Source organism: Poecilia formosa, unplaced genomic scaffold, assembly GCF_000485575.1.
Source record: "Poecilia formosa unplaced genomic scaffold, Poecilia_formosa-5.1.2 Scaffold477, whole genome shotgun sequence".
NCBI lineage: Eukaryota > Metazoa > Chordata > Actinopteri > Cyprinodontiformes > Poeciliidae > Poecilia > Poecilia formosa.
In genome coordinates, this window is record NW_006800416.1 from 223,652 (window position 1) to 250,686 (window position 27,035).

Here is a 27,035-nt window from a genome sequence, read left to right on the forward strand (position 1 = left end):
AACAGAACCTTGGAGCTATGGGAGATGACAAACAAGGACGGCTTTAATAAAGCATCATTTTGCCATCAGTTCCGGCCTTCTCAAAGTTGACAGCATTACACATTGCCATGTATTTCAAAGTATTGTGAAAGAAAACTTAATTATTAAATTTATACAGCAAGCTTTTAGTTTACATAATGTATGGTTCTTCAGCTTGAAGAAGAGTGATGCGTTTTAAATCTACCAATTTGTTTGAAATAAAAAAAGTGAATTTATTAAATTATCACTTGTATACACAATACATGACAAACTTTACACTTTAGTGCATTGATAAAAACAAAGTACTACCATTTAGAATGCACACTGAGATGCGTATAGCAGCATTACTGTAAAGTGTTTCCACTTATAAGCTTAGACATTTTTATAATAGTCTATGCATTGTGTAATGATTAAAAATTTAAATCAAAATGTGAAGCATTAGCAGTAGGGAGGATAGTGAAGCAACCTTTCATTTAACAGTTTTAATACCTTATTATTATGTGGCTATTTCAATATTTTCCAGAAGTTTTGCATCATTACACAAACAAAACGCAAAAAAAAAAAAAAAAAAGTAAACATTTAAAAAGAACAACCTCAAGACTTTCATCGTTTCTAAACACCAAAAATAATTTTGAGATCAGCCAATGAGAGTTTAGAGACTGTGCTTCCTGTTCCTGAAAGCACATTCTGGGCCAGCTCTTTCTTCTTCGTCTGCAGCGTTGCGATCTTGTCCTCTACGGTTCCTTCACACACAAACCTGCAGCCATTAAGTGTAAAAAGTATATTTGTAAATATAAACGAACCTAAGAAAGACTAACAGGTACGTGGAGTAGAAACAATATTTTTTAATGGTCTGATATAATATTCTAATCTGAAATGTCATGTTTTCATTAGCTGAAAGCAGAAAGTAAAACCTGTCAAAGTAAAAAAAAAAAAAAATTGATTTTACGGTTTTGCTACCTGTGAATGGTGACGTCTTTACGTTGTCCCACTCTATAGATCCGGTCACAGGCCTGATCCTCCAAGGCTGGATTCCTGTCAGAATTTAAAGGAATGACATTTCTGTGTTAATATTTCTATACTAAACAGGGTAAACAGTGCTGCAGTGAGTGAACAGAACAACAAGTGAATTATTTTTCCAAGACTTGGATAAATGATTCTGAAGGTAGTTTTTTTTTTTTTTTTTTTTCATTCTTTTGTCTTGTAAAACGTACAAAAAAAAAGTATCAATACTCACTCAAACAATAACAGGTGTGAAAGCTCTTAGCTCGATCGTATGAAAAGCAAACAAAACAAAGACGCAAGGTTCGAGTGCTGTGACCTCACCAGTGCATGTCAATGAGGAAGAGATGATTCCCTCCAATAAGGTTGAGTCCAACCCCACCAGCACACAGAGAAACCAGCATAATCTTTTAGAAAAGCAAACAACAACTTCTTACACTTTTATCTTAAAGGCAACAAGGTTTCCTTGCAACATTCTCCAGATAAAATCAAAATCATTTAGTTTTAGGAATGTTTAGCTAAGGTGTACCTGAGGTCCTCTAGGGTTTGTGTTGAACTCCTCCACCACGTCCATGCGCCGTTTGGGGTTCACGGTGCCGTCGATGACCCCATAAGTCAAGCCCATCCGCCGCAGATGAACTGCTATGATTTTGAGCATACTGGTCCACTGAGACACGATCACGCTGCAAAGAAGCACATAAAGTCATTTAATTCGTTTTGCATTAGTGTTGGAAAGTAAAAACATGAAAGAAAGTGCATTAAGTGAAGGCAAAATAATACATAACATAAGCAGATTCTTCATTTGATGAAAAAATTAAAAATACCTCAATGTAATGGAACAAAGTTAAAGCAGACAGTTGCAACGAGCAATTATCCAACTATACCAAATTGTAGGCTAAATTAAAATTATTCTGATGGCTCATATTTTTTGAAGGGCAATTTTGTTTACAGAGACTAAATAATCCATTTTATTGGTGGTTTTGGCTGAGTGTGTGTTTATTGTTTTTGGTTGTTGTCTCTTATTTTGGATATTTAAAAATATATCTTCCAGTGTAAAGTATTCTTTAAAAATGTTAAGTTTGTTGGTCTTTAGTATGCCAATATCAACATATTACTTGAAAATTATCTCACGACAACTATATTATAACTTATCGCGATAATTACTGCAAGAATTTATTGTCCAGCAATTTTTTGATATTAAAATTCGGTCCAATATCATTCAAAAAACAAGCATCGGATTACACTGGACTGCATTTAAAACGACAGAGGCACTCCGCTCCAGGATTCCGCTCCAGGATTTCTATCCAGTAGTGGTTGTATACCGCATGCAGACCAGTTGCTTATTAATAAATGAGTGAGTTGCTCTCAAACCTGTTTGTCACTGACCGTTGTTCTCGGAGTAATATCATCTCACCAAGCCTTTTCTAACATTAACACACTACAAAATGAGTAATAAAAGTATGTACGATTTCTGCCAATACCATATCGGGTCAATATCAGTATCGGCCAATGCTCAAAGCTGCAATATCGGTATATTGATAAAGTTGTATTGGGACAACTGTAATTTTGACCTGTTGGCCACATTAATAGAAGCAGAGGCAATAAACAGAAAAGTTTAATTTCAGATACACTTTGGAAGCAACATTTCTTCACTTTCCTCTTCTAAAATCCTAATTATTCACGTTACATACACCCACACCTTCAGTTACTTTTTTTTTTATATCGGTATAGCGTTGTTACCTTTTCTGATCGTCACTCTTCTCTTTTATCGCCATGAGCTCAGATGTGATCGCAGAAATCTAAATATATACAGGAAAAAAGTACCAACATGTTTATAAAATCAACATAAGCTCTTCCAGTCATAACATGCATCACCACTGGTTTAATAAAAACAAATATTTGTCTCATCATCGTAAAATTTAAGAAGCACCTTGTAAAGTCGGTGCGCCACGTTTTTGATCCGAGAGTCTAAATATAAACCAGTCACTCACCTTGGTGCTTTCACTGGTCTCCTCAAACAGCTGTGAGGGGAAGCAGGTGCCGTTCAGGGCCACGGTGTCTTTGGGGTCGGGGCCCGATGGCGACGGGGTCGAGGAGAGCGACAGAGCGTTCAGCTGCTCCTCCAGCGACAGGACGATCCCGTCACCCTGCAGCTCAGACGAGTCCAACGTCTGCGCAGACAGGTGGAAAAGAACGATCACGCATGCATGGAGATTGGATTTCTTTGTTTTTCTTCAAGTCAAAGTTGGATGAGGTTTTTAAAAACTAAAGAAAAAAAAAGCTCATGTACCTTTTTAAGAAGTGAGAGGTGGCAGCAGCACTGTCTGAGGCGCAGCAGCAGAGAGAGGATGTGAACAGTGCTGGATGCCTGGCGAGAGCTCGACCCGGCAGGGTCAGCCTGGGACACGCCGAACTCTTGGGCCACTGGAGAGAGAAAACGCCACAAGCAGTTTTTAGTTCCTAGTTCTACATTTACAGAACTATTTTTTTAATATGCTTTTACCATCTATCTAACCTTTATCAAACGGATTGACACTGGACGTGTTTCCCTTGTCCAAATCCTTCCCTTCATGTCTCTTCAGATAGTTCTGCAGAGTAGACCTAAGGGGAAAAATATATATATATATATATATATTTCAACCTTTTCCTACTCATAAGGAAGGCATTAATACTCCCCAATACTGTGTGATCATTTATTTTAATTGAAAACATTGTTTTCCTGCTTGAAGGAAGTCGACTCGAATCCAAAAATCATCTCTACAATTTTGCAATCAGATAACTAAACTTCAGTCATTGAAGCTATGGATCAATAGATGTTGTCTTGCGTAATTTCTTTCAAACTGAAAAAAATAAAACAAAACAAAGAAGGACAAAAGCATGAAAAGTAAAAATGGATAAGAATTTTACAAAATCTCCGTCAGCCAAAAGGGGGGCTTATGGGGACCATGGCTCCCTCTAGAAAAAGGCTGGCTACCCCACAGAATCATGTTCATGTCATATAGAGTCATCTTCTTCAAAGTAAAACCCAATAAATAAATACACAATACATAAAATTATATATTTTTTTTGGCTGCGTTGTGTGGCCACCCCATTCTTTTTTATTTTTCTGGGGCGCCACTGTTCCATCTGTTTTGATAGCATAAAAAAGCAAAACTTCACTATATTTTGTTAAAATCTCCACCCTTAAGTGTCCTCATGAACGGAAACATAATTTCATCATTCGTCGGCGTCTCACCTGGACTGAGCGAACACCACATCGTACACGGCCTGCTCGTCCTCAGAGAGCTTGAGCTGATGCACTTCGCAGGTCCGCTTCGGAAGAGACACCTGAAACACCCAATGCTTCTCGTTAGCCACTCTTCTGCAGTGAGGATGAACTCCTTGTTTACATTTGATGGTTAAGTATGATGCTGAGTGTGTGTGTGTGTGTGTGTGTGTGGGTCTCTCTACCAGGGGTTTTCCCATGGAGTCCAGCTGATCTTTGGTGCGTCGCAGCAGCAGAGTTCTCGTCAGGATGTTGAGTCTCTCCCTGCCCCTGCTGGAGCCGTTGTCCACCTGAGCTTTCCACAGCTTGTACTCGTCGAACGGAGAACAACGCAGGAATCTGAAAATACAATCGGTCAGTTAGCGGACCGATTCAGAAATAAGATTTGGTTCTGCTGGGTGTGAAATGACTCCTTCCTCACTTTCAAAATGACAATTTAGTTGAATTTAAATAGGAATGCACAATATTGGAGTTTTAGTCGATATCCGATATACAAACTCATTTGGCCAATAACCAATACCAATACCGATATTTTATTCTTATACCTAATTACTGAAACTATGTGGCTTTTTCTACTGTGGAATTAAAATACTGCATCATCTTTTTCAGCTTAGTCTGCTACCAAATGCAGAGGCTAAAAAGGAGGTTGAAAATGATGTAACGCTTTCAACTTACATTATGTTTAATGTCAAATTCATTCATAACATTTACTCTCTAAGACAACGACAACAATCAAACAGTGCAAATTTGACATTGTGCTGTGCTACAGGCATCATTGCCACTGGTTTGTCATATAACAACAATTTTTACATCAGTGAGTTATTTTGACGGAAAGGCCAATGTTCGATATTAAATTTTACAGCTAATATCGCCCGATACCGATACCATGCTGATAAAATCGTGCATCCCTAAATTTAACCATACGTTATGTTGCTTAGCAGTAAACACAAGTCTGTCAGACTCGTTTACTCCAGCTTTGGGACAGGACAGCAGCTGAGCAGACAACCAGATGGGACCTACTTCAGCAGAGAGTACATGTCCAGCAGGTTGTTCTGGATCGGGGTCCCGGTGACGGCCCAGCGGGCGCGGGCTCTCAGCTGGCAGACAGCCATGGAGGTCTGCACTTTGGGGTTTTTAATGTTGTGGGCTTCGTCCAGAATCACACGGGCCCAGGTCACTCGCAGCAGAGGGCCTGAATGTGATGGCTGCAGATATACAACATATGACCTGAGATGAGTTTGTTTTAGTTTCTTCTTTCCTTTGCATATCATCACCTTCCTAAAATAAGTTATTTTTTTTAGCCAAAGTGGAGGGAAAATCACCTTTGGCAAAAAAGTCATTATTTTAGGAAGGTGACAATATGATAATCTCAACATAATTTAACGTGATCACCTAATTATTGATCAGATTTTAGTTTTTACTATTATTTACACATAAAACTTAAAGTTTTGCTGTATTTACCACATGATCGGGATCTTTGCCGGGATTATCAGCATCTTCCTTTTCTACAGGAATCTCTTTAGAGACCAAACTGTATGTGGTCACCACCACGTCGTAATCTGCCAATCTGGAAGAGAAACACAATCAGGGCTGAAACGACTAATCCGATTAATCGTGATGGATTGATTATCGAAATAATCCTCAACCAAAATAGTAATAATTAACTATTCAGACTCAAAAAAGGCAGTTTGCCAAAAAAAAACAACAACACAGTCCAAAGCTGTACAAAAATATATTCATTTTGAACTTGTATAAAAAAAATGCTTGTAAATATGTTGAACCCAGAACTCTTCAAGTGGTAAAGTTTTAGCTTTACCTAGTTAAAAAAAAAAAAACTCCTATTAAGCCCCTTTTGCTGTCTAATTGTTAATCAGTTAATCCAAAACATAAGCAGATCAGTCCTGTGCTGTATTAATCAATTAATTGTCACAATAAATAATAGAGTAACAAATTACTAAAATAATTGTTTATTGCAGCCCCAGATACAAAACAGTCTTCGACATTAGTCACTTGTGCTTTAAATAATCGTATATAAAATCTGTCCTCTCTTCACTGCGCCTGCTAACGCAAATGTGTCTCAAAGAATTAGCAGAGCAAATAAGTGTTTGGTTTTCTTTGATTTAAACAATTGTGTCATTTTTCATGGCAAAAATTCAATTGTTTTCAAGATGCCAGTTTGGAGAAGCACAAATTAGAATAAAATTTAAAAATTAAAAAAACATGATGATTCTTTTAAAGGGATGAATAACTTTTAGACCAAACATGGCTCAGGAAGGTTGATATATATTTGGCTGCAGAAAAGATTCTAATGGGTCCCAGCTATTTTTAGAAAGGCAGATCAAAAAAATAAAGCAAAGGAGAGTCATCGGTGTGTTCAACAGGAGTGTTGGTTCTTACGCTCTGGCGCTTCTCTCCCGGCTGGAACCGTGGTACAGATACACCGACATCCTGCCCGTCTTCACATGCCGCTCAATCTCCTTCTTCCAGTGGTGAATCAGGGAGGCGGGACAGATGACCAGAGTGCCTTTAGAGGACACAATGCTGGAGTCTGGACAGTGAAACAAGCAATAACTCAACCAGATAAATGATGTGTCATCTAATTATGAACAGTTTAGAAATGACTACAATCACTCAGCTGGATTTCATTGAAAACGAAGGATTGACTGATGACAAATAAGGATTACCGCTTTTAGAGATCCAGGAGTCCAACTTCTTCTCTTCTTTCTTTTCTCCTTCTTTTTTGGCCTCCATCTTTTTGGTCAGCATGAGAGCGATCATGGTCAGAGTTTTCCCCAAGCCCATGTCGTCCGCTGCAGCCACGCAAAAGGCAAAAATAACAACGATAAGAGGTTAGGGAAAAATGTTTTGCTGTATAAACATGGAAAACATAAGACTCCTGTAAATGCACTTTTTCTCTCTTTCACCTGCATTTAAGATTAAAAATCAAATCAGAATCACCAAGTATTGGGAAACATTTTATATCAGCCAGTAAAAAAACCCAATTCGTCTTTAATTTGAGCAAATTTAAAATCTGTAAAGGTCTTAAAGTGTTGCTAAAAGTCGTGGATCCACGGATAAATAAAAGTTACCCAGAATTCCTCCGCATGGGTTCTGAGCTTCCCTCCAGAGCAGCCAGGCTAAAGCTCTCCTCTGATGGGCCAGGAGCGGCACCTGACCGGCCAAACAAAGAAACAAACTCAACGTTACTGACACAGAACACTCTAAAAGTGAAGGAGAGCAGCACAAACCGTCTATTATTGGTAACTACAGCTTTAAAGAGTTTAAAATGAAGCAGAACACCAGATTTTGTGGCTGACTCGGCAGAAAAGAGTGAAGGAGAGGGGAACCTTGATGCCTCTGGGGTCCGAAGCTTCGTCCTCGGGATCTGGACACGACTCCAGAGATTTGTGAAGATGGTCGATGGCCTCGCAGGTGGCGTTCTTCACCGCCAGCAGGCGCTCATTCGTCATCCTGCCACCATAATAAGGGTGCATTTGAAGATCTGCTGGAGAAAAACAAAGAAGAAGAAGAAGGAAAAGTACTAATCAAATGAAAAGACATACACAGTCCTCCCTCCCCCCACACGATTCTAAGTAATGGCTCACCTCCAAAGGTTTGAGCGTTTCCCTGGCTCAGTTGAATCCCCAGAGAGCTGCCGGAGGCTTGGTGCCGCACCGGGCCTGGTGCTGGAGCGGAAGGGAGCAGGACGGTACCGCCCGGCCTGCTGAATGGGTTGACGACGGGCCGAGCGGAGCCGGCAGCAGAACCGCTGCTCCTGGACTCCTCCGCAGATTCTGGAAGAGGTTTCCACGTCACATTAGCAGTGAGAAGACGAAAACAGCTACTTCAATTCAACAGACTTTAGATTTGCTCTTTGAAATGATTGTTTTGTAACCATACGGCCGGATAGAGAGTTTAAAAAAAAAAAGGAGCGCCAAAAGCTAATGAGGTGGATTAGCAACTGACGGCATGATTTCCTCTACACCGTCTCCTCAGCGTAGATTTGTAATACTGTGTTTGGAAGTGGGGGGGGCGGTGATAACTCACCAGGCTGAGAAGCAGCAGCGAGGCTCAGAGACTCCAGAGCGTCCTCCAGCTCTTTAACCTGTATCCTCAGCCTCTCTCCTTTATCTGGCAGAGCCTCCACATTCACCGAAGACAGAGTGGCCTGCTCAGGTGAACACATAGACACACAAATATGGGCAAAAACTTAAAACAGCAGAAAATATCTGATTAATATACGACTATGTTTCCCTGTTAAACTGTATTTTCATAGCTTGTGCATTTTAAATATCTTCATGACAGTAAAAACAAAATATAGTGCAGCAGAAAACTGAATATTCCAGAAAAATCTTCCACATGCAGATACAACAACCTAACTTGTTTAAAAGGCTAAAAAAATGACAGCCATCTTGAAAAATGGTCATCATCCTGAAATTCAAGTGGCCGATATAAAAACCATACCGCCTGAGGGGGGAGTGCGTTCGTTTTTATCCACACTTGAAAGATTTTTTTTTATTTTTTACAGTGCGATACTGCACTAATCCTTTACAATATCAAATAAATTAATTGTTAACGTCAATGTTTGCATCAAACTGGTTCAGTGGAACCACCAACCTTCTTCTGTTGAAGCTGGACACTGAGCAGAGAGTGCATCCCCTTCGGGTCGCCCACCTGGGCGGCCGACTGAAACCCAGGAAAGCTGGTGATAGTCTTTTGGACTGCACAAGAAGCCGAGGCAGTTTGGCGAGCTGCCGGTTTCACTGAAACCAAAACTACGTCGTCATCCTCCTCTTCTTCGTTGTGGGTCTCTGTCTTAACAGAAACGGCACAATCCGCTCCTCTGGGAGACTGGCTGCTTCTGCCGGGGACAGACTTAGCGACGCTCTTCTCCGCTGTGGGCTCATTTTGGCTCAAGGAAGAGGTTTGACTACTGGTTGCTTTCTGTGGCATGTTTTTGTGTAGGTCGGGGCAAATTTGACCAATTTTCTCAATGTCTCGTGTGGAAATGTTTTTTTCCGACTCTCTCTTCTCCGCAGAACTTTTCCCAGCCTTGTTTTGCGTCCTAGCTGCTGTGCTATCAGCGCCGTCAGCTTTGGACTTGCTGCTCTCCTCGCTTGAAATCCTCTTCTTCACCTTCATACCTGCTGGGAGCAGCTTACCTCGATGTGTTTCAGGTGCGCTCAACTTTCTTTCCTCTCGCGCTTCCACTCCTCTGCCTAAAGCCTCCATATTTTCCTTCTGAGAACGTTGTCTTCCTTCTGGGTTATAACTTGCTTTCCCAGTTTTCTTCTCCCCTTCTTCCTCTTCACACCCAGCGCTCTGCACGCTTCTCCGCTCCGAAGGTTTGTCCGTCTTGTCGGGAGCTTTAAAGGGATTTCTGACAGGTGGGAGGCAGGAGGGCTGCAGCTGGGAGTCAGTTAGAGGGGTTCTCCTTTCTTTTTCTGGCTGCAATTATTTATAAAATATAGACTTAAATAAATATGATTGCAACAATATCAAATGTGTATGCATTCCAGGAGTTTTGGGGAAGTGAATGTCGACAAAGTTAGCCTTACAGCAGTCCAGGGAACGTTTCCACACCATCTCTGACCTTCTCTTTTCCCGACAGCACATCTGTAGTAGAGTCTGGGACAAATGAGGAACAAGTATAACATTCACAATGTTAATTTAAAGAATTATTAAAAATAATAATCAATAACTGATTGTTATCCTCACCGGTGGCTCTGCTGCTGCTGGCTGTAGCTGAGCGCCTGCAGCTCCACCACCGACTCTTCATGATGCAGACAGTGGGAAGGACAGATACTGGAGGAGGCCATGTGGAGAATTTAGACTAACAGCTGAATATGACAAGTTAGTTTAAACGTGACAACATTTAAATGTTTAAATCTCAGTCGAAACCGTTTTTGCAAAACTGAATGCACAATATTAGAATAGATTACAAAAAAATACAATGAAGATAGCTGACTCATTTCTAACATTAAGGTTTTACATAGAATGACATCATGAAGAGGGTTTTTTTTTTGTACAGTTTAAGCTATTAAAGTAATGATCTCGTTATGGCAGAAGACTGGACAGGGAGTGACAATCATAAAGAAACAGGAGGAAACCAAAGGGGAAGGGGGACTTGAAAAGCTTTTGATAAATTAGGTCTATTTGTAATTAAAACAAGTGTAATTGGGGAAAAAAAGGAGTGTACTTTATTTTTACAGTAACTGTACTGTTATTTCACGAATTGTTAACATTTCTAGCACAGAGTAAGAACACGTTTAAGACTTTAAACTGCTGGATATTTTCTTAATTACAAGAGCTCGCTGATGAATTTGCTGACGTACCAGGCCTGTTGGGTGAAATCACAGCCCTGCTTGTCAATGCAAATATAGAAGCTCTTGCCTTTATTTGGTCCCTCTTTCACACCGGTTTTCAGCATACACACACTACCTGCGAGAGAACACAGAGAAAGTGTTATTTAGCAAATCTTACAACCATTACCAAGAACGGAGAATAATCCACCTTGACATACATTCTAAGTTAGCAAGAAGAGCCACATATACAACAGAGTCCGCCGGTACTAAAACATAAAATAAGTTTTTGTTGCACGACAACTTATAACAAGTATCTTATGAATAATAGCTTACCGTGTGAATCACATTTAACTATTTCCATTGTGTCTGAAATCCTTTAGTTCACTTTCTAGAATCACAACGTCACGGTAGTTCGGTATTTTTTGGATTGACCAATCACAGCACTCAAAGTTCACTTCCGGATTGTAAATTTAGATATAAAAGTTCACATACGACTTTGACATTTACTTTGTGTTTTATTAACACCTAAAACGTCTGAAATATTTTAATTACTAATCAAAATTTAAGCAAATAAACACACGTGTGCAAGTGTAACCGTGGATTGAATAATATCTGTATAAAGCCATTATTTTGAAATGTGTAAATGTGGACCGTTGATTAAACCGGATACATAAACCTTACTAAACTTCCAGGAACATATATTTCATAATTTTTTGTTGTAAAAATGTTGCAAAAATAGCACAAAATATACTGGAAAATATTTTGTGTATTTTTATTATTTTTTAAAAGGTATTAAAACCCGCCCAACCGCATTTTTAAAAAAGACCCTTGAACTACATAACCCACAATGCACCAACAATTGTCCGCTCTCGCGGGCTTTGTTTTTATAATGGCGGCAGGGTTCGAAATTTTTGTTTGGTTCATATGTGTTACATTTTTGTTTTTCACATGCCAGACGTTCGTCTTGCTTACAAAAGGTAAATTCAACTATTCTTGGCCTGGCTGAAGATGCCGTAAATGTACATGTTTGGATATTAATGTAATAACCGTTAAAAACGTTGCGTGTTTAGTTAAACATTATACCAGCAGGTGTAAACAGGCCTTTTAACTGCTACGTCATTTCACTAAAATACCATTCGCTTCCAGGACCGAAATTAATTGTTCCTGTCAATGCGATATGAGTTAGACTAACTTTTATTTATACCTTGGGTTCGACGGTGTTCATACAGAAATGAATTCGTTGTCTCATTTGATCTGGAACTTGGATTCGCAGTCAGTGTGTTAAACGTCGTACATTCATTATTAAATTAACCCTTAAACTGTCACCGTAATCTGTTTGTCAAATCCCGGATTAGCAAACGCTTATTGAAGCACCCTGGGTCGGCATGTCATCACCGTCCGAGCTGCAGTACTCCTCGGCGGACTTCTTGACCAAGTGGATGCCGAGCAGCACCAGAGCCGGGGTGATCCTCAGCCCACCCCCGGAACTAGCAGCGTCCTTGCGGCATACTGCCGCCGCGGTACCCGCTCCCCTGCATCCGGACGATTCTTTCGTCTCCGATTTCGCTCCGCTGCCTGCCTCCACGGACAGCAGCTGCTTTGGTGTGGATGGACGTGGAGAGGGAGCCAGGCCGGTGAGCTACCTCCGGCCTGCACCACAGGGGATTTCAGATGGACACTTCGAGAATTTGGGGAAAATGACAAGCAGAACCCAAGATCTACCCCTGATGATGAAGCTGGAAGAGGTAAGGCCGTAAATCTGATACAGCAGATTATTAGCTATGTTGCTTATGTAGTAGTGTGGACCCCTAGAATCCAGTATGAGATTAAGATTAAACATGAAGATTCATCTTTGAATATAGAGAACATTAGAAATGCCAGAATTTGTCATCTTAAACTGACAGCTCTGTCTCAATTACTAGCACATTCTACACAAATTCAGTGTGGATTTAATCTCACTTAAATAGCTATAGCCATTAATTATGCTTTCAAAAAAAGAGAGTAGGATTAGGAAAATCTAATCAACCAATCTGGGATTACCATTGTGTGCACACATGGGCGTTTGATGCACAGATGCAGAGCTTTGAAGAGAGCGCAAAACTGGAGGTTTATGGAAATGAAAGCGTATTTAAAATGCAACTCTTTTTGTTTCTAAAGGCAATCTCAAAAATAAAAGGCATAACATTTTTGATGAGTTACTACTTTGTGCAGCATTTACCTGCTGTGTGTCATTATGCAGTGTTTTTCCTCAATTGTCTTCACAGTAGCTGATGTAGTGATTTTACTTATTCAAGTTAACTGGATAAAATAAGTAAAGTCTTCAAGGAGATCTGCATGTGGGAGCATCTGTGCTTCCAGGTAGATAAGAATGGTGAAGTGATAAGAATAGCCAGAGAACCAAAGGGTTATTAATATCTCATCCCTGATATATTGGCCGTCTCTCCCTTAAAAAGCTATTCATGCTGACCAGGGCTTATCTGCAAAGGAGGTGTTGAAGTAAATGCTCTTAACATGCACTGGACTTAGTGGTTAGTAAACAGTCTGTGATCAAACATGTCTTGTTGAGTTCCCTCGAAAGCAACTGGACAAAACCTCTTGGGAGGAGACAAGAGACTGCGTCATGATCTTTTTGCTTGTGTTTCAAACAGGAAAGCAACCATTTCTACTTTTGCTAAAATGATGGATTGTAACTAGGGATGCACGATACATCGGCAGCAACATCGGTATTGAGTTTAGTCCTATTTTATTTCATTTTTTTAAACGTATCGGCATCGGCCCAATAAATGAAACCGGGGCTCATACGGGTGAAGTAATAAGTTGTGGTCACATTTATACGATGTTGGAAGTGTATGGAAATATAAATAATATCGATTATCATAATATCGATCACAGCGATATTGATATCGGCCCAAATTTTCATATTGGTTCACCCTTCTTTATAACAACTGTATTATTATTTATAAAAGTTACTTATTGTTGTATTGTTGTGTGGAAATTTGGGGCAACACTTACAGAACGTTACTACAATCATTATGCACATTACAAAAAAGAGCCATTCGTTTAGTTCATAAGGTTGATTTTTACTGTCATACCCACAATCTATTTATAGATTCTTATTTATTGAAATTCACTGATTTAGTAGAGTTTCAAACTGCACAGATCATATTTAAAGTCAGAAACAAAATATTGCCAGAAAAGATTCAACAATTATTTTCCGATAGAGTGGGGGGATATGACTGTAGAGAAAACCTTAACTTCAGAACTTTGAAGGCTCGTACAACAATGAAAACATTGTGCATTTCTGGTGTTGGTGTGAGGATCTGGAATAAACTCTCTAAAGAGCTGAAGCAAAGTCCAAGTATGAGACATTTTAACAAAGGTCTCAAAACAGCTATTATTCAAAGGTATAAGGAAGAACAAGGGGGATAATCCTGGCTGGGAATTAAAACTTTAGGTATGATGTCATCAAGTAGGTGGCATGTCGGTGCAGGTGTGGGTAAATATATAAAGGTATGTAAATAGCTGTGTATTCTGCATATAAGCAGATGGGTGTGTATATGGGTGTATGTACGTATATATGTTTGTATATGTAAATATGTATATGTGTATGTGTGTGTATGCACTATTTTCATCTAGCTGAGGAAATTTTATTACACTTATTATTTCCTTTGTCAGAAAGGATATTGGACATTGAAAATACTGTGATAAATTACAGCTGGAAAAGGGGTATGATTACATAAGTTATACTTCATCATACTCCTTTTCAGACTCATAATCACCGATGTGATGTGTTTTTAAGAAATATATTATGTACTTTGTGTTGTTTATACTGTCAGTGAAAGGTTTGTCTGAAATAAACTAAACTAAAGCGGTATTATTTTAATAAAAGTAGCACTCCTTTAGTTTACTCTGCTCCAAACAGCCAGTTTTGTCTTTCTTTTCAGTATCAGGAAAGTATAGTAAGCTTTTTTTCTTTCTTTTTTAGCCAGCAATAGGTGGGGAGGGGCAGCGCTACACTTCCTGTGCACCGGAAGGAACAAGAATATTTGAGTAACTGATATTTTCTGTAGCATCTCATGAAAGGGATTTTAAACTGTAAAAATTATATGGTGGAGAACATTTTTTAAATCATATTTTTCCCATGGTACTGTTAACCAGCCTGGTCTCATTTATGTGTTGTGCTGTCTGTGTAACTATGCGTACATTCCTGCAGCTGAAGAAATGGCAGCACCACATGCATGAGCAGCTGAAAGCCCACCAGCTGGAGGAGCTGCTGTGTTTGCAGGAGCAGCAGCACAGACTGCTGGGGCTTGGGGACGAACCTCAGATCTGCACTGAAGGTTAGAAAAAGAAGCTTCTTAAATTGCTTTGATTAATCTTTTTTTTTTTTTAACTGGAAATAGAAAATATGCATACCTTCTCTATTTTATGATCCACAGAAAATCCAGGGCTGCCAGGAGCACAATGGCGAAAAGACACGGTCCAATGCAGCCCTGATAGGAACTGCGGCCTGCGGCAGGAGCTGCAGCTCTCTGACCAGCAGGAACATGAAGATGATGAGGGTAAAACATATTTGGTTTTAGGTAGAAAATAAAAAAAATCTGCTTGGTGTCACTTTGAGATGAATTTTTGTAAATTGTTTATGTTAACCCATTTTTACACTTTGTAATTCCTGCAGGCATGTGGGACTCCGGCGAAGAGAATCCGAAGCAGAGTTTAGAGTCGGATGATGCGTTCATGCAGCCGGAGGCCAACAGCAGGCAGCAGGAAGACGACTTACATGACAGGTAAAGACATCTTTTATTTGAATTAATATTAAAAATGTCAATATCTCCTCAATTAAACAAGCAGCAAACACACTTCAACATGTCTCTCTTATATATGTCCTTTTAAATGAGTGGAATTTCTAATAATTATGCAACCATTTGCCCTTTGTGGCTTTTCTCCAGACCCATAAAACCAGGCATTGGGGGGCAGAAGAAAACCTTTGAGGAGCTTCTGGAGGAGCAACTGAGGCTGGAGGAGCAGAGGCTGAAGTCTGCCCAGCAACAGCCTGTAAGAGAATAAATACCTGAAGATTACTCTGCAAGTTTCCAGGTCTTAGTTTATTCCATTTTTCAGTTGTCAATATGATGTGTTTGACTTTTCAGAAATAGGATGTTTTTAATGCAGGACTAAAAACCCATCCATTTATTAAAAAGAACAAAAATAATTTAAAATTGACATATTTTTAAAATTATATCTTAATATAATAAATAATTAAAATAAATACATGTACAAAATATACATTAATAAATAGCCTACATATAAGATAAAAATTAAAAATATAATTTTTGTATTTACATCTGAACAATTAAAAAATCATTTATTTGAATCTAGTAAAATCTGAAAGTTTGACCTGGAACCTTGGTTGTTTTTTCATTTTATTCAAGTGCTGATATTTTAGGCTTTAGAGTTGTTTCAGATGTTTTTTTAAGTTTGTTCAACCTTTTGTATTCCGATCTGATCAGAAGCCAGCCAGCCCTGAAGCCGCGTTCCCTCCCAAGCGGCCCTTTCTGAAACGAGGCCAGGGCCTCTCCAGATTTACCAGCAGCTCCAAGGCATCAGCGCAGAAAGCGAAGGACAAGAAGGAGCAGAAACCACAGGCGATCACCCGCAGCAACTCTGCACCCAGTTCCATCCTGAAGGCCAGCTGCAGCGCCGGCCCGCCGCTTCCCGTCCAACGCAAAACCGCCGTACTCAACAAGGAGAACCGAGGGAGGGGGCTGCGTTCGCCGCCGCAGTACGTCAGGGCTGAGAGCAGGGCTGCGCGGACCACCAGGGTCCTGGGGAGTCATCAGAGACAGAACACCGGACCTGCTACTGCACCAGAACCCAGACCGGTAAAGCATCTGCTGGAGCCGGAGAAGGAATATAATACGGGTGTCCCAGTCCAGGTGGTGAGGAACACCGGTCCCAGTCTGCAGCCGAACCCTGTGATCAAACGGGTGGGGTTGTCAGGCGATGCCGGGAAAGAGAAGAGTTGTGTTTCTAAAGCGCAGTCGGCTGGAGCGGGAGGTGGAGGCGGACTTCCTCGGGATTCCTTCGAGCTGTCGTTCCAGGAGAAGCTGCAGCGGTGGGAGTGCAACCGGCAGCTGGAGAACATGGAGCTGGGAGAGTTTGAGCTGCTGGAGCAAGCGGCCGAGGAGCTGTCCTTCTCATCCAACTCCTCCTTCGTCATGAAGGTGAGGAATACAGATTCATGTCCAGTACCAAAATCTGACAGTCAAATTCAGTGGTTTCTGTCTGAAAACCTTAACTGAGCTCTAACTTGAGGAGTAAACTTCAGTTCCACTGTGATAAAAACCATCCAAAGTGAATTGAAGTGACTCTATTCTTAATTACTCAACTAGATTTATTTATTTTTTTCTCCATTTGCTCTGCAGGTTCTTTGTTTGGACCAGCAGAAGAGGCACTCTGCCATTGGGCTCCACCAGAGGCGACTCTCCTCCACCCCTATCAAGTCGGCATCAGAAAGCAAACCTCAGAAGGGCGGCGGAGTCCAGCTCACCGACGGGTTGGAGCGTGAAGGGATTTCTCTGGAGTCAGTAGCGTCTGAGGGCAGCATGAGGGGCAATGCGCTCCAGAGCGAAGTAACCGAGGGAGGACGGGAGTCTGAGGCGCCACAAGACGACGAGATCTCTGAGTTTGGAGGCAAAGAAGTCACCGTTTGTTTTTCAGCTCCTTCTAATCCCACTTACGACAAGAGGTCTTACCAGGATGAGGAGAGTCTCGGGGAAGAAGTGGAAGAAGATGACGATGAGGAGAGCAACAGCTTTGCCAGCAACGCCGATGGTTCCACTCTGATCGAGGATGGACGCGACCGGCAGAGGAAGGTCATATTTGACGACGACGACACTTGGAACGACCTGGACGACACGGCCGTCACGGAGGACAGCGACAGTCGGGGGGTCAGTCCGGTTCCCAAGCTGACAGCCGGCAGAGTTTCCCCACTGGAGAAGGCCGTGCTGAGGAAAGTAGCGGTGAGCAGAGCTGTGGAGCCGGATGAAGGCCCAGAGTCCGAACTCGCACCAGCTTCTCAACTCATGACCAGACTGTTCCCCTCGTTAAAGCCCAAAGCTCAGAGCGCACCTCCACCTGCTGCACCTGCTGCACCTGCTGCTTCTGAGAACAGGAAACAGGACAACACAGGTCAGACGACACTTCTACTCGGGGCAGTATTATGTGAAATCAACTGTTTTGAGCTTTACAGCATGTTGTAATGTTATTCCCTCATCAAAACATACCTGGAGTGTTTTGCTTTGATTCTTTAACGCATGTTTAAAAAATCTTTTAGTCTCCATGGCAACCACTCAGCTGTGCAAAACACCTGGGTGGACCTAGTCCCACCTTCAATACGCAGTTCCTCCACGGAGCTGCAGTTTCCAAATTACAAAGCAGCCCTCTCCCATTCAGATCCTTCAGACAGCAAGTAGCAAACAGCTGGTGGAACTGAGCATCTGCTGAGCTCAACACAGAGCTGCTCCTCAGTGTAAAAACGTTGCTAAAGGGTTAATAGAGCAGAGATGTGATGACTTCCTGAAGGCGGAGTTTAAGAAAGAGCAGGAGTTTCTTAAAGACCCCATTTCAAGGCATTAAATTACAAAGTAAAATTTCTTCCAAGTCAAATTTGATATATACAACGACTCAAGGTAACAATGACTTGATTGTGCTATAAAGTGATACTAAGCAGCTGGAAAACACATAACACTGCCCCTTTAAGATTCTGTGACTGAACTTTTCCATAGTTTAGGTTAGGGTAAAAGCTCGTGGATTCCTGTGTTGTTTTTTCTGATTTATTTTTCTGTGTGCTTGTTTTCATCTGCAGCCCAGCAGGTCCAATCCAGACAGCTCAGAGAGAGGCTGGCTGAGCTGGAGATGGAGATAGAGAGGTTCAAGAAAGAGAACGCTGCACTGACCAAGCTCAGGCAGGAGAACGAGAGAAGACAGGAAGACCTGAGGTGAGGCTGGAAGGAAGAATTTTGAAGGGTTTAAAATAAAAAAAAGGCAAAATGACAGATTTTTTTTTGTTTTTGAGAAGAATCGTTTCATCCTCTGCTTCCTTGAAGAATTGCCTCTGTATGTTGTAGGAAAGAGCGTTTGATGTTCGAGGAAGCAAAAGCCCAGGAGCTGGCCAATTTTGAAGAGTACAAGAGGGAGGAGAACAGGAAGCTGCAGAAAGAGCGCAAACTGTTTGAGAAGCACGTGTCGGCGGCCAGAGCCATCCCTGACAAAAAGGAACGGGAGGAAATCCAGGTTCACGTCACACATCACTCATTTAAATACGTCTGTGTCTTTACCCCTAAATATTTCACTGAGTAAACTTGTAACTAACAGGCTGGTGTTTGAAACCACTTGCTAAAAAGCAGAAACAAACCATCAGCATCTTCCTCCCCCCACCATCTTTAATCCCAACATTGGGGTGAACACGTCGACTTCAAACGCAGTGCCAGACCTTAAGCTCGCCATGCTGATGCAATAATTAGAGCTGCTGTGATGTCACTGTAATCCTTTTACTGTTAGACCTTGTTACCCACACATAACACATGATTCATAGAGCCACAAATATTGTTCTTGACAAACATTCCCGTTTGAGAAATAAATAGTATTAAATAGTGAATTCATTTTGTTGAATTTTCTATTTATTTATGTTCTCAAATAACAAAACCAATTCCCATCATACAGTCAGTTTTTAATTTTTTTTTTAACGATCATTAAGTGACATTTATAATGACAGTGATGACTTTGTCTCGATCAGTGCCCGCCACTGCGCCTCCTGCAATGTTTTCTGCTTTTCCAACAGTTGTTGAAGCAGCAGCTGAGCTCCCAGCAGGAGGAGCTGAAGAGGAGGGAGAGCCGCTGGGCCTCCACACACGGCCGCCTGCGGCAGCAGATCGACTCCCTCCACCAGGAGAACGACGCTCTGCGGGACGAGGTGCAACCACTCGACTCAACGCTTACGCTTGAACCCGACATCCAGTTTGCCTCCAGGTAGATCAGTTCACTCAACGCGCTTTTTGAACTCTGATCTCAAGATTCGAACGCTGGAGAAGCTGCGCCTCAGTGCCTGGAAGAAAAGCTCCGCCTCCGCAGAGAAAGGCGTCCAAACGAAGGACGGGCCCAGAGTTTCAGAAAGCAGCTTGGCTAAGGGAGTGACGTTTGCGGTAAGCTTGACTGTTTATTAATTTTATCTTGTTAATCTTTGCAAAAAGCTAGATAAAATACTTCACTGACGTGGACACGTCCTGTTCAGACTCCCCTGGACTCCAGAGGAAGCAGCTCCAGCCCTCCGCTCAGCTCAGCAAGAAGGAACTCGAAGGATAACGGCCAAGCAGCCGCAGGTAGAAACCAGAGCTTCGTAGGATTTATAGTCTGGAAGAATATTTATACTCTACAGTCCTTGGTTTACTGTAGATCAGGACTGTCAGACTCATTTTTATTTTGGGCCACATCGAGATGATGAATGTTCTCACAGTGCCAGAATGTATTGATGAAACCTTTTCCAAGACTGTTAAAATATTAACAAGTAGCACTCTGATTTGATGAATACTGTTTAAAGTTAAATCATAAGGATCTTTTCACGTTGAGCAGTTCATCTTGGATTTTACGATTGTTTTTCCAAGATTTTTTTAAATCCCGTTAAAAAAAAAAGACTGACTTTGTGGTGCTAATGTATAAATATTAGCAAAAATTTAGCAATATTTGCACTTGTATATGACGGCAAATGTGACTTTTGTTACTCGTCGCCATGTCAACGCTGACTTGACTTCAAAAAAGGCTGGGGCAGCAGTGTGGAAGAAAGAAATGCTGCCACCTGCAGGTGGGAGTTACCAATCAACTAAACTAAAAAAAAAAAAAATGAACTACCATTTTTGTGGAAAATTTGAAATAAGCTCACAATTATACAATAGCAAGAAAAACGGTGGCGGTCTGTTGAGTTTGGGTGAGTTTCTGTGAAAAAGAGTAGAAACTGCTTTAACCGCTGAACTTGTATCTAGGAGTCTGGAGGGCCAGAGAGGAAGCTACGACAGGCCGCATTTGGCCGGCGACCCTCGAGTTGGACATGTGTTTTAGAGGCTTACAATATTTTAGAGATGAAATCGTCTCCCCCTGGTTCTATTAGTCGAGTGTGTGTCATGTCTGCTGGATAAAGGGATGCCTTCAGTTTGCATAAACGCTGCCCAGGCTGTTCTTAGCTTGACTCAGCTTGACTTGAAGGTGTGCGTTCTGCAGTATGAGAGTTTTAATTGGATTCTACGAGCTTTGGGCGTTACAAAGTTAAAGCCCGTCGTTGCGTAACGGTTCTTAATGTGGACGGTGGAGTAATTTCATTTGAGTAAAACCCTAGGACATTTGAAAAAGCTGTTAATATGCTCAATTTAAAAGTGTGAAGTGACAGTTTTGTTCTTTTTCTGAGGTTTAGACATATTAAAGTATTTTTAAATCCTTGAATATGAAAAAATAGGAAGAAAAACCTTCTTCAGGGTAATTTAGAAATTACACCAACAGGACTATTCAGACACAAACATGTCCTCAGAGTAAACAGATTTGTCTCTCGTTGATGTTTAAAGTATACAACCTCAAGCTGTTTACGGCGGCAGCCGGAATGATGATTGTTGGTCTTCCTGCTCTGCGGTCGTCAGCAGGGATGAAAAGCAGCCTGAGGAGGTCAGTCGGATCTTCTCTGTCGTCCTCTTCAACGTTTTCTGGAAGAAGGACGGAGGAAAAGCCAAGACCTACGAGCAGGAGCCAGGAAAAACCATCCAACCAGAAACCAGAGCAGGAGCACGACTGCTCTCCAGTAAGAGCCGCCGCCATTAGAGCTGTTCACTCTAATGTTGTATTAATCTGTTGAGTAAAACAAGTTTACAGATAAAACTTTACTTCTGATATGAAAAACCGTTTTGTAGTTTTAAGTTTACTGAACACTCCAAGTTACAAATAGCAATACCTTTATTATTTTTTTACCTGAACCTCTGGTGTGTTTAGAGAATAGATCTAGAGCCAGAACAACTAGAAAGCTGCGAGACCCGTGATCCAGAACTACCTCAGGAGGTCATCACACACCCCGACGGCAAGGTGAGGCATTTAAAACCGGAGAAAATGTTTGGAGAAAACCTGCCAAGCAAAACATGATTTAAATGGAGAAAGTTAGAAAAACAAATGCATTCCCTTTAAAAGCTTAGAGGAACTTTATGTGGTGATGAAGGGCTTCTCAAACATATTACAGGAGGTAAAGGTATCCAGATGCTTCTTAATTAGGTTTTCATTAGTTATGAGTCATGAATAAAAACAAACATGCTGAAAACTTCCTGTTTTATGAATCACTTTTTAAGCCAAAATGCTGAAATTAACTTTTAATCAATAAAGCTATAACTTGCTTAACTCCAGATCTAGTTGCTTAGAGATGTAATGACAGATTATGAAATTGTTGGACAGTTTAAAAATACGTAAGCCATTACAGTCAGTTGATTGATGTGTGCATCTTTGTCCTGTGAGTTTTGCTGAAAGCTCTCTGTGCTGCTTTCAGGTGGAGAAGGTTCTGGCTGGTGGCGATCGCGTCATCGTCTTTCCCAACGGTACCAGAAAAGAAGTTTCAGCAGACGGGCTTTCGGCCAAGGTCACCTTCTTCAATGGAGACACGAAACAAATCACAGCCGATCAGAGAGTGGTGAGCCTTTCTGTCCTCCAATAAGCTTCTGGATATATTGATTAAACATGACTGAGTGAGGAAAGTCCAAATCCGATCCATTTTAAATATTTAGAGGTTAATGAATGTAAAGTTTGCTACAGGGTGAATAGATGAGTTAATTGCCTCCTATGTGCTTCCTGCAACCAGATCTACTACTACGCTGAGGCTCAGACCACACACATCACATACCCCGACGGTATGGAAGTCCTGCACTTTCCCAACAACCAGACAGGTGAGAGCAGACGTGGTTTTTATGTAGCCCTCTAAGTAGGGGTGCACCGATTTATCGACCAACCGATTTGTGACATATTATGAAGCTGATCTCATCCACCGATTTTATCTAGTTTCACAAAGGTCTAAGAGTCGGCCACTGTCCTCTTTTGCTCTCCGGTAAGAAAGGTTTTACTGACAGACCGGCCCACCAAGTCATGTCTGCACGTTTATAATTTACAGTAGTGACCCCACTGTTGCCAACTCAACAGCTTTCTTGCTATATTGAGCAACATTTCAAACAAAAAAATCGGAATCGGCAGGTTAAGCTTCTTAAAAGATCGGTAATGGGCGATCGGCCAGAAAACTGCAATCAGTGTTGCCCTACCTCTAAGTTCTAGACTAATCACCAAGTGTGCTTATCATTCAAATCAATGCAGTTATCAATTTACTGCATATTACATCTATCAGTCCCTCCAGTTTTTTGAGAATTATCATGGAAATTCAGGCAAAAATCAATAAATCCCTTCACTTTTTTTGCACTAATACATAATTAGGAGTTTATTGCTGATTTTCCTCAAATTGTCAAAACTTTACTTGTACTAAACAGCTGCCTCAGCCCTAATTGATGTCGGATTATAGCCCTTAATCTATACCGCGAGTAATAAAAATTTGCATTTACTGTCATAAATAAGTGCAGATATTTCCAAATTAGTACCACAAACACTTATTTTTATTGCAAAAAATCACAAAACAATCGTGAAATCCTGGAGGGACTGAAAAGATGTTCAATGTTTAATTTTAAGAATTCATTGATATTTTAACAGTTTGTGATCAGGTTTTATCAATACATTCTGGCACAACCGGCCCTTCAAGATCATTCATGACTTTGATTTGGCCCAAAACCAAAATGAGTTGAGACTTTCTAAGGATGCGTGGAGACCCTGTGTAATCTTACGTCATTGCAACTCAAAGTGCCTCATGGAAGTTAATCAGATTTTCACATTTAGAAGATAAGAACATTTTTGTTTAAATAAGCAGTAAATTAACACCAAAATCATTAAAAAAACAAAAAAAAAACAATGACTTTTCTTTATGCAGACTCTTCAGATATAATTTATTTTTGTTCCAGAAAAACATTTTCCAGACGGCCGCAAAGAAATCACCTTCCCAGATCAGACGGTGAAGAACCTGTTTCCTGACGGCAGAGAGGAAAGCGTGCTGACCGACGGGACCATCATCCAGGTCAACCCGTAAGTTCACTGACAACACTTCAGACATCGTGGTAAAAACTGCCGTAAAAGTTAGTCTGACATTTTTAGACTTTGATGTTTTTTCAGCATTCAATTCAGTACTAAAAAAAAAAAAAACCAAAAAACCTTCTGGGTCTCCATCCTTAAAGAGGTACAAGCTGAAACCATTCAGTTTGTTGTGATCTTCTTCCACCGATGGAGATTTCCATTAAGCTGCCGGTTCTATTTGCATTAGGGACGGCACCAAAGAGATCCACTTCAACACGGGCCAGAAGGAAATACACACCGCTGAATACAAGAGGCGGGAGTATCCAGACGGCACAGTGAAGACCGTTTACACTGACGGCAGGCAAGAAACTCGCTACCCCACAGGGCGGCTTAGGGTCAAGGACAAAGATGGAAACGTCGTCCTGGACAACCGGCTGCAACCTGCTGCACCGAACCAGCATTTTTAAAGATGGAACTGAGTTCTGCTTAATTTCATCGAGTGCCTCCACTTCTTTAGAGCATTACAACAAATACTAGGTAAACGTTTAACACTTGCATGGATTTTTTTTTAATATATTGTTTTTTTTATTGTGTAAAATATTAAATATTTATTTTTGTAGATGGATGTACATTTTTTTAAAATAAATTTTATTTTTTATTGAACTTTCATGTTTCTGAGGTATGAAAACATTTATGTGTGTTAAAAGAAAACTCTCAGCAGACATCATGTTGGCACTTGGGGACTTTTAATGAGTAGCTTCACACAAAAATGACCAAAAAACCCAACTGGTCATGAAAACATTGGTCACTTATACTCAACAGCCAAACATGAATTAAATCACAGTTTAACAGCCAACAGATTTATGCAACTTATTTTTTTCCCCAACAAGTCAAAACTAAGAGTAGCGTTAATAAAACAATATCTGAAGCCCAAACCGATGGGAACAAGAACACCTGGAAAACAGAGATGTATTGTTCATGAAAACACGCCAAGTTTAAAGACCCCAGTTAGAGTTGATTTTAATTTCTGAGAACTGGAAGCTCACCTGTACGTTTTAGTCGAGCTCAGCCAATCCGCTGTTCACCAGAGGCAGATGGACCAGCTCTCTGTCCTCGTTGAAAAGCTGAACTTTGAGCTCTGGCTCTCGTGACTGCAGAGAACGAAGAAAAGTGTATTAAAATTAACGCATTTCTGCTTCTTCTTCGTTGGAGACAATCACGTTACTTACAATAACAGTTGCTGTGATGTTGTTGTGCAACAGATCGGTCATTTCCATCACAGCCTTCACGCTCCACACCGGGCAGTACGGCAGGACGTCTCCGTGCCACTCCACGCTCGGAGCCTTGAAGCCGGCGACTTTGACTTTTATCGCGCGTGTCGGAAACAGCAGCAGCTCACGTGGCATCTGTCGCAGCCTGGCAGGAAGACAGGAGTTTGAAGGAAATAAAAACCATCTGTGTCTACAGTACATCAGAGCTACCAGGGCGAATCTGGATAATTTGAATTTAGAAATGAGTTTCCCTCGGTGCAAATAATTTGTTCCACTTTCCCTCAAAAATCGGCACACCACTCAAAATAGTCACTTAGTCCTATGTGGAGAATATATTCTGCCAGGCCAAAGAAGAGGTCGATTTTAACTTTAATTACAGCACAAAGTTGCTGAGGTATTGTTTCGACAAGGTGCTGCAGTGTCACCAGATTCATTTGCATCCAGTGTTACACAAATTTTTTTCATTAACTTCACATGTCAAGAGACCAGCCAGTCAACCAGGAGTTTTGTTTTGCAGGGTTTCAACTCAAATTTAAGACTTTTAAAGACCACTGCGAATGAAACTTAAGACTTTTAAAGACCACTGCGAATGAAACTTAAGACTTTTAAAGACCACTGCGAATGAAACTTAAGATTTACATCAGGACAGAAATCGATAAAAGAAAATGGCAAAGAAATCATACGGCTTAGCAACAGAAGTGAGCTGTTGGCTAAGGCAAACATCATTTAGCCAACTGGAGATAAATTTCCACTTACCCATGATGGACATAAAAAAATAAAGCTAGCTAGCTCTACCTTTGCTAAAAGACGACTGTGAGTGACTTTAAACAGAAAAGTCCTATGAGGGGAAAAAAACCAAAACAAAAAACTACAAGATTACAACAAAAGACCTGACATTAATATATTTAAGACCTACTTTTAAAAAAATGAAGTTAATATATTTTAAGACTTTTAAATTTGGATACATGAGTTTAAGACTGTTTAAGGATGTGGAGAAATCCTGGTTTGGGTAAATTGGTAGGGCTTGCTTCAATTTTAACTGGTACATTTGATTCCCCTCAGTTTATGTGGTCCACATCAAATTGCTGTTGCACCAGATATTTTTGTCTCGAAGTCAGAAAAACTGTTGCATTTCAGTGGAACATTTAAAAGAAATTTTAAGTCACTGGGCAAAATTCATACTTGCTGGTTGGCAAAGAGTCGTCAGATCCAAAATCTACGTGTTGAACCAAGATCATGAGAGGCTCTATGCTGGTGAACTTCATCAGCCTGGCCCGGTAGTACTTGCCATCGCTGTACTCTGCCAAACATGGACCACCTGAAAACCAAAAATAGGTATTTAAATGAAGTTTAATGTGTCAGTACCTGCAGGAGTAGAGTTACACCACTGAGACCACCTGTAGACTGATTTGAACCCTAATCCAAGTTAGTAATGCGTAAATAGGCAGGTGAATGCAGAGCAGTGTTTGTTTTTATAGTTTGAAATCTGTTTGTGATCTCAAGATCTTTCTGCATTAGCAGGTCGTCATAGTGGAAAGTTGGTTCAGGCTGCAGACTGTAATTAGTCCCCAATAGACAATTTATTACAGAAAAAAACTAACATTTTTACAATACTTCTACTCCCACAAGTATAATAATATATTTGGTGATCAACTATATATATTTGACCTTAGCATACAAATATGACTGAAGTCAACTCCATGATTTCAAGAAGAAGAAGAAGACGCCTGATAAGAAACCTCTGATTTCTCCTCATAAACAGGTAAGAAAATCTAGAGAAACATTACCATATGGAAAGCTGGTCAGTCGTGGCAGAGAGGTGATGTCTGCATTGATTCTAGTCAAAGCTTCGTCCAGAGAATCATCCATCATCTCTGAATCAGCGGTGTCCTTCAGGGGCCACAGGAACATCTACAAGACAGGGAAGGTGAAACACTATTAATAAACTACTTGGCAGCTTTAAACAGGCTGGCAAAAAATCAGCAACAACCA

General features: G+C 40.8%; 3 protein-coding genes across 7 annotated transcripts in view; 1 reads left to right on the forward strand and 2 right to left on the reverse strand.

Annotated features, from left to right (window-relative positions):
* Window positions 1-120: 120 nt before the first annotated feature.
* Window positions 121-11,032, reverse strand: ttf2 (transcription termination factor, RNA polymerase II). 3 transcript variants are annotated; one of them, XM_007578403.2, is made up of 23 exons: window positions 10,924-11,032; window positions 10,621-10,726; window positions 10,004-10,090; window positions 9,844-9,913; window positions 8,903-9,733; window positions 8,333-8,453; window positions 7,891-8,079; window positions 7,633-7,787; window positions 7,375-7,456; window positions 6,970-7,095; window positions 6,683-6,833; window positions 5,747-5,852; window positions 5,306-5,490; window positions 4,471-4,624; window positions 4,256-4,347; window positions 3,536-3,621; window positions 3,311-3,444; window positions 3,012-3,191; window positions 2,761-2,819; window positions 1,550-1,703; window positions 1,345-1,427; window positions 979-1,053; window positions 121-775 (listed from the first exon to the last, which is right to left on the reverse strand). In XM_007578403.2, exons 1-23 carry the CDS (start codon window positions 10,949-10,951, stop codon window positions 631-633), a joined length of 3,399 nt encoding a protein of 1,132 aa, XP_007578465.1. In that variant the 5' UTR covers window positions 10,952-11,032; the 3' UTR covers window positions 121-630. The 3 variants fall into 3 exon arrangements, with proteins under 3 accessions (XP_007578465.1, XP_016519787.1, XP_016519788.1); XM_016664301.1 differs by having other exon boundaries at window positions 7,633-7,790; XM_016664302.1 differs by lacking the exon at window positions 10,924-11,032 and adding an exon at window positions 10,799-10,889 and having other exon boundaries at window positions 7,633-7,790.
* Window positions 10,890-24,262, forward strand: cpap (centrosome assembly and centriole elongation protein). Of its 3 annotated transcripts, none has more exons than XM_016664299.1 (19): window positions 10,890-10,900; window positions 11,946-12,335; window positions 14,804-14,930; window positions 15,030-15,152; window positions 15,269-15,377; window positions 15,540-15,645; window positions 16,101-16,814; window positions 17,016-17,781; window positions 18,458-18,590; window positions 18,720-18,885; window positions 19,433-19,564; window positions 19,665-19,793; window positions 19,883-19,970; window positions 21,273-21,430; window positions 21,619-21,708; window positions 22,160-22,300; window positions 22,469-22,553; window positions 23,664-23,784; window positions 24,020-24,262. In XM_016664299.1, the coding sequence occupies exons 2-19, from the start codon at window positions 11,976-11,978 to the stop codon at window positions 24,237-24,239; spliced, it is 3,768 nt and encodes a 1,255-aa protein (XP_016519785.1). In that variant the 5' UTR covers window positions 10,890-10,900; window positions 11,946-11,975; the 3' UTR covers window positions 24,240-24,262. The 3 variants fall into 3 exon arrangements, with proteins under 3 accessions (XP_016519785.1, XP_007578470.1, XP_016519786.1); XM_007578408.2 differs by lacking the exon at window positions 10,890-10,900 and adding an exon at window positions 11,446-11,567; XM_016664300.1 differs by lacking the exon at window positions 10,890-10,900 and adding an exon at window positions 11,446-11,567 and having other exon boundaries at window positions 21,276-21,430.
* Window positions 24,263-24,501: 239 nt separating this feature from the next.
* The window catches only part of rnf17 (ring finger protein 17), a 110,661-nt gene continuing 108,127 nt past the window's right edge, over window positions 24,502-27,035 (reverse strand). Inside the window, 5 exon segments of the mRNA XM_016664319.1 lie at window positions 24,502-24,723; window positions 24,816-24,923; window positions 25,002-25,188; window positions 26,226-26,361; window positions 26,831-26,954. Coding sequence (XP_016519805.1) covers window positions 24,828-24,923; window positions 25,002-25,188; window positions 26,226-26,361; window positions 26,831-26,954 — 543 coding nt within the window. The 3' untranslated portion in view covers window positions 24,502-24,723; window positions 24,816-24,827.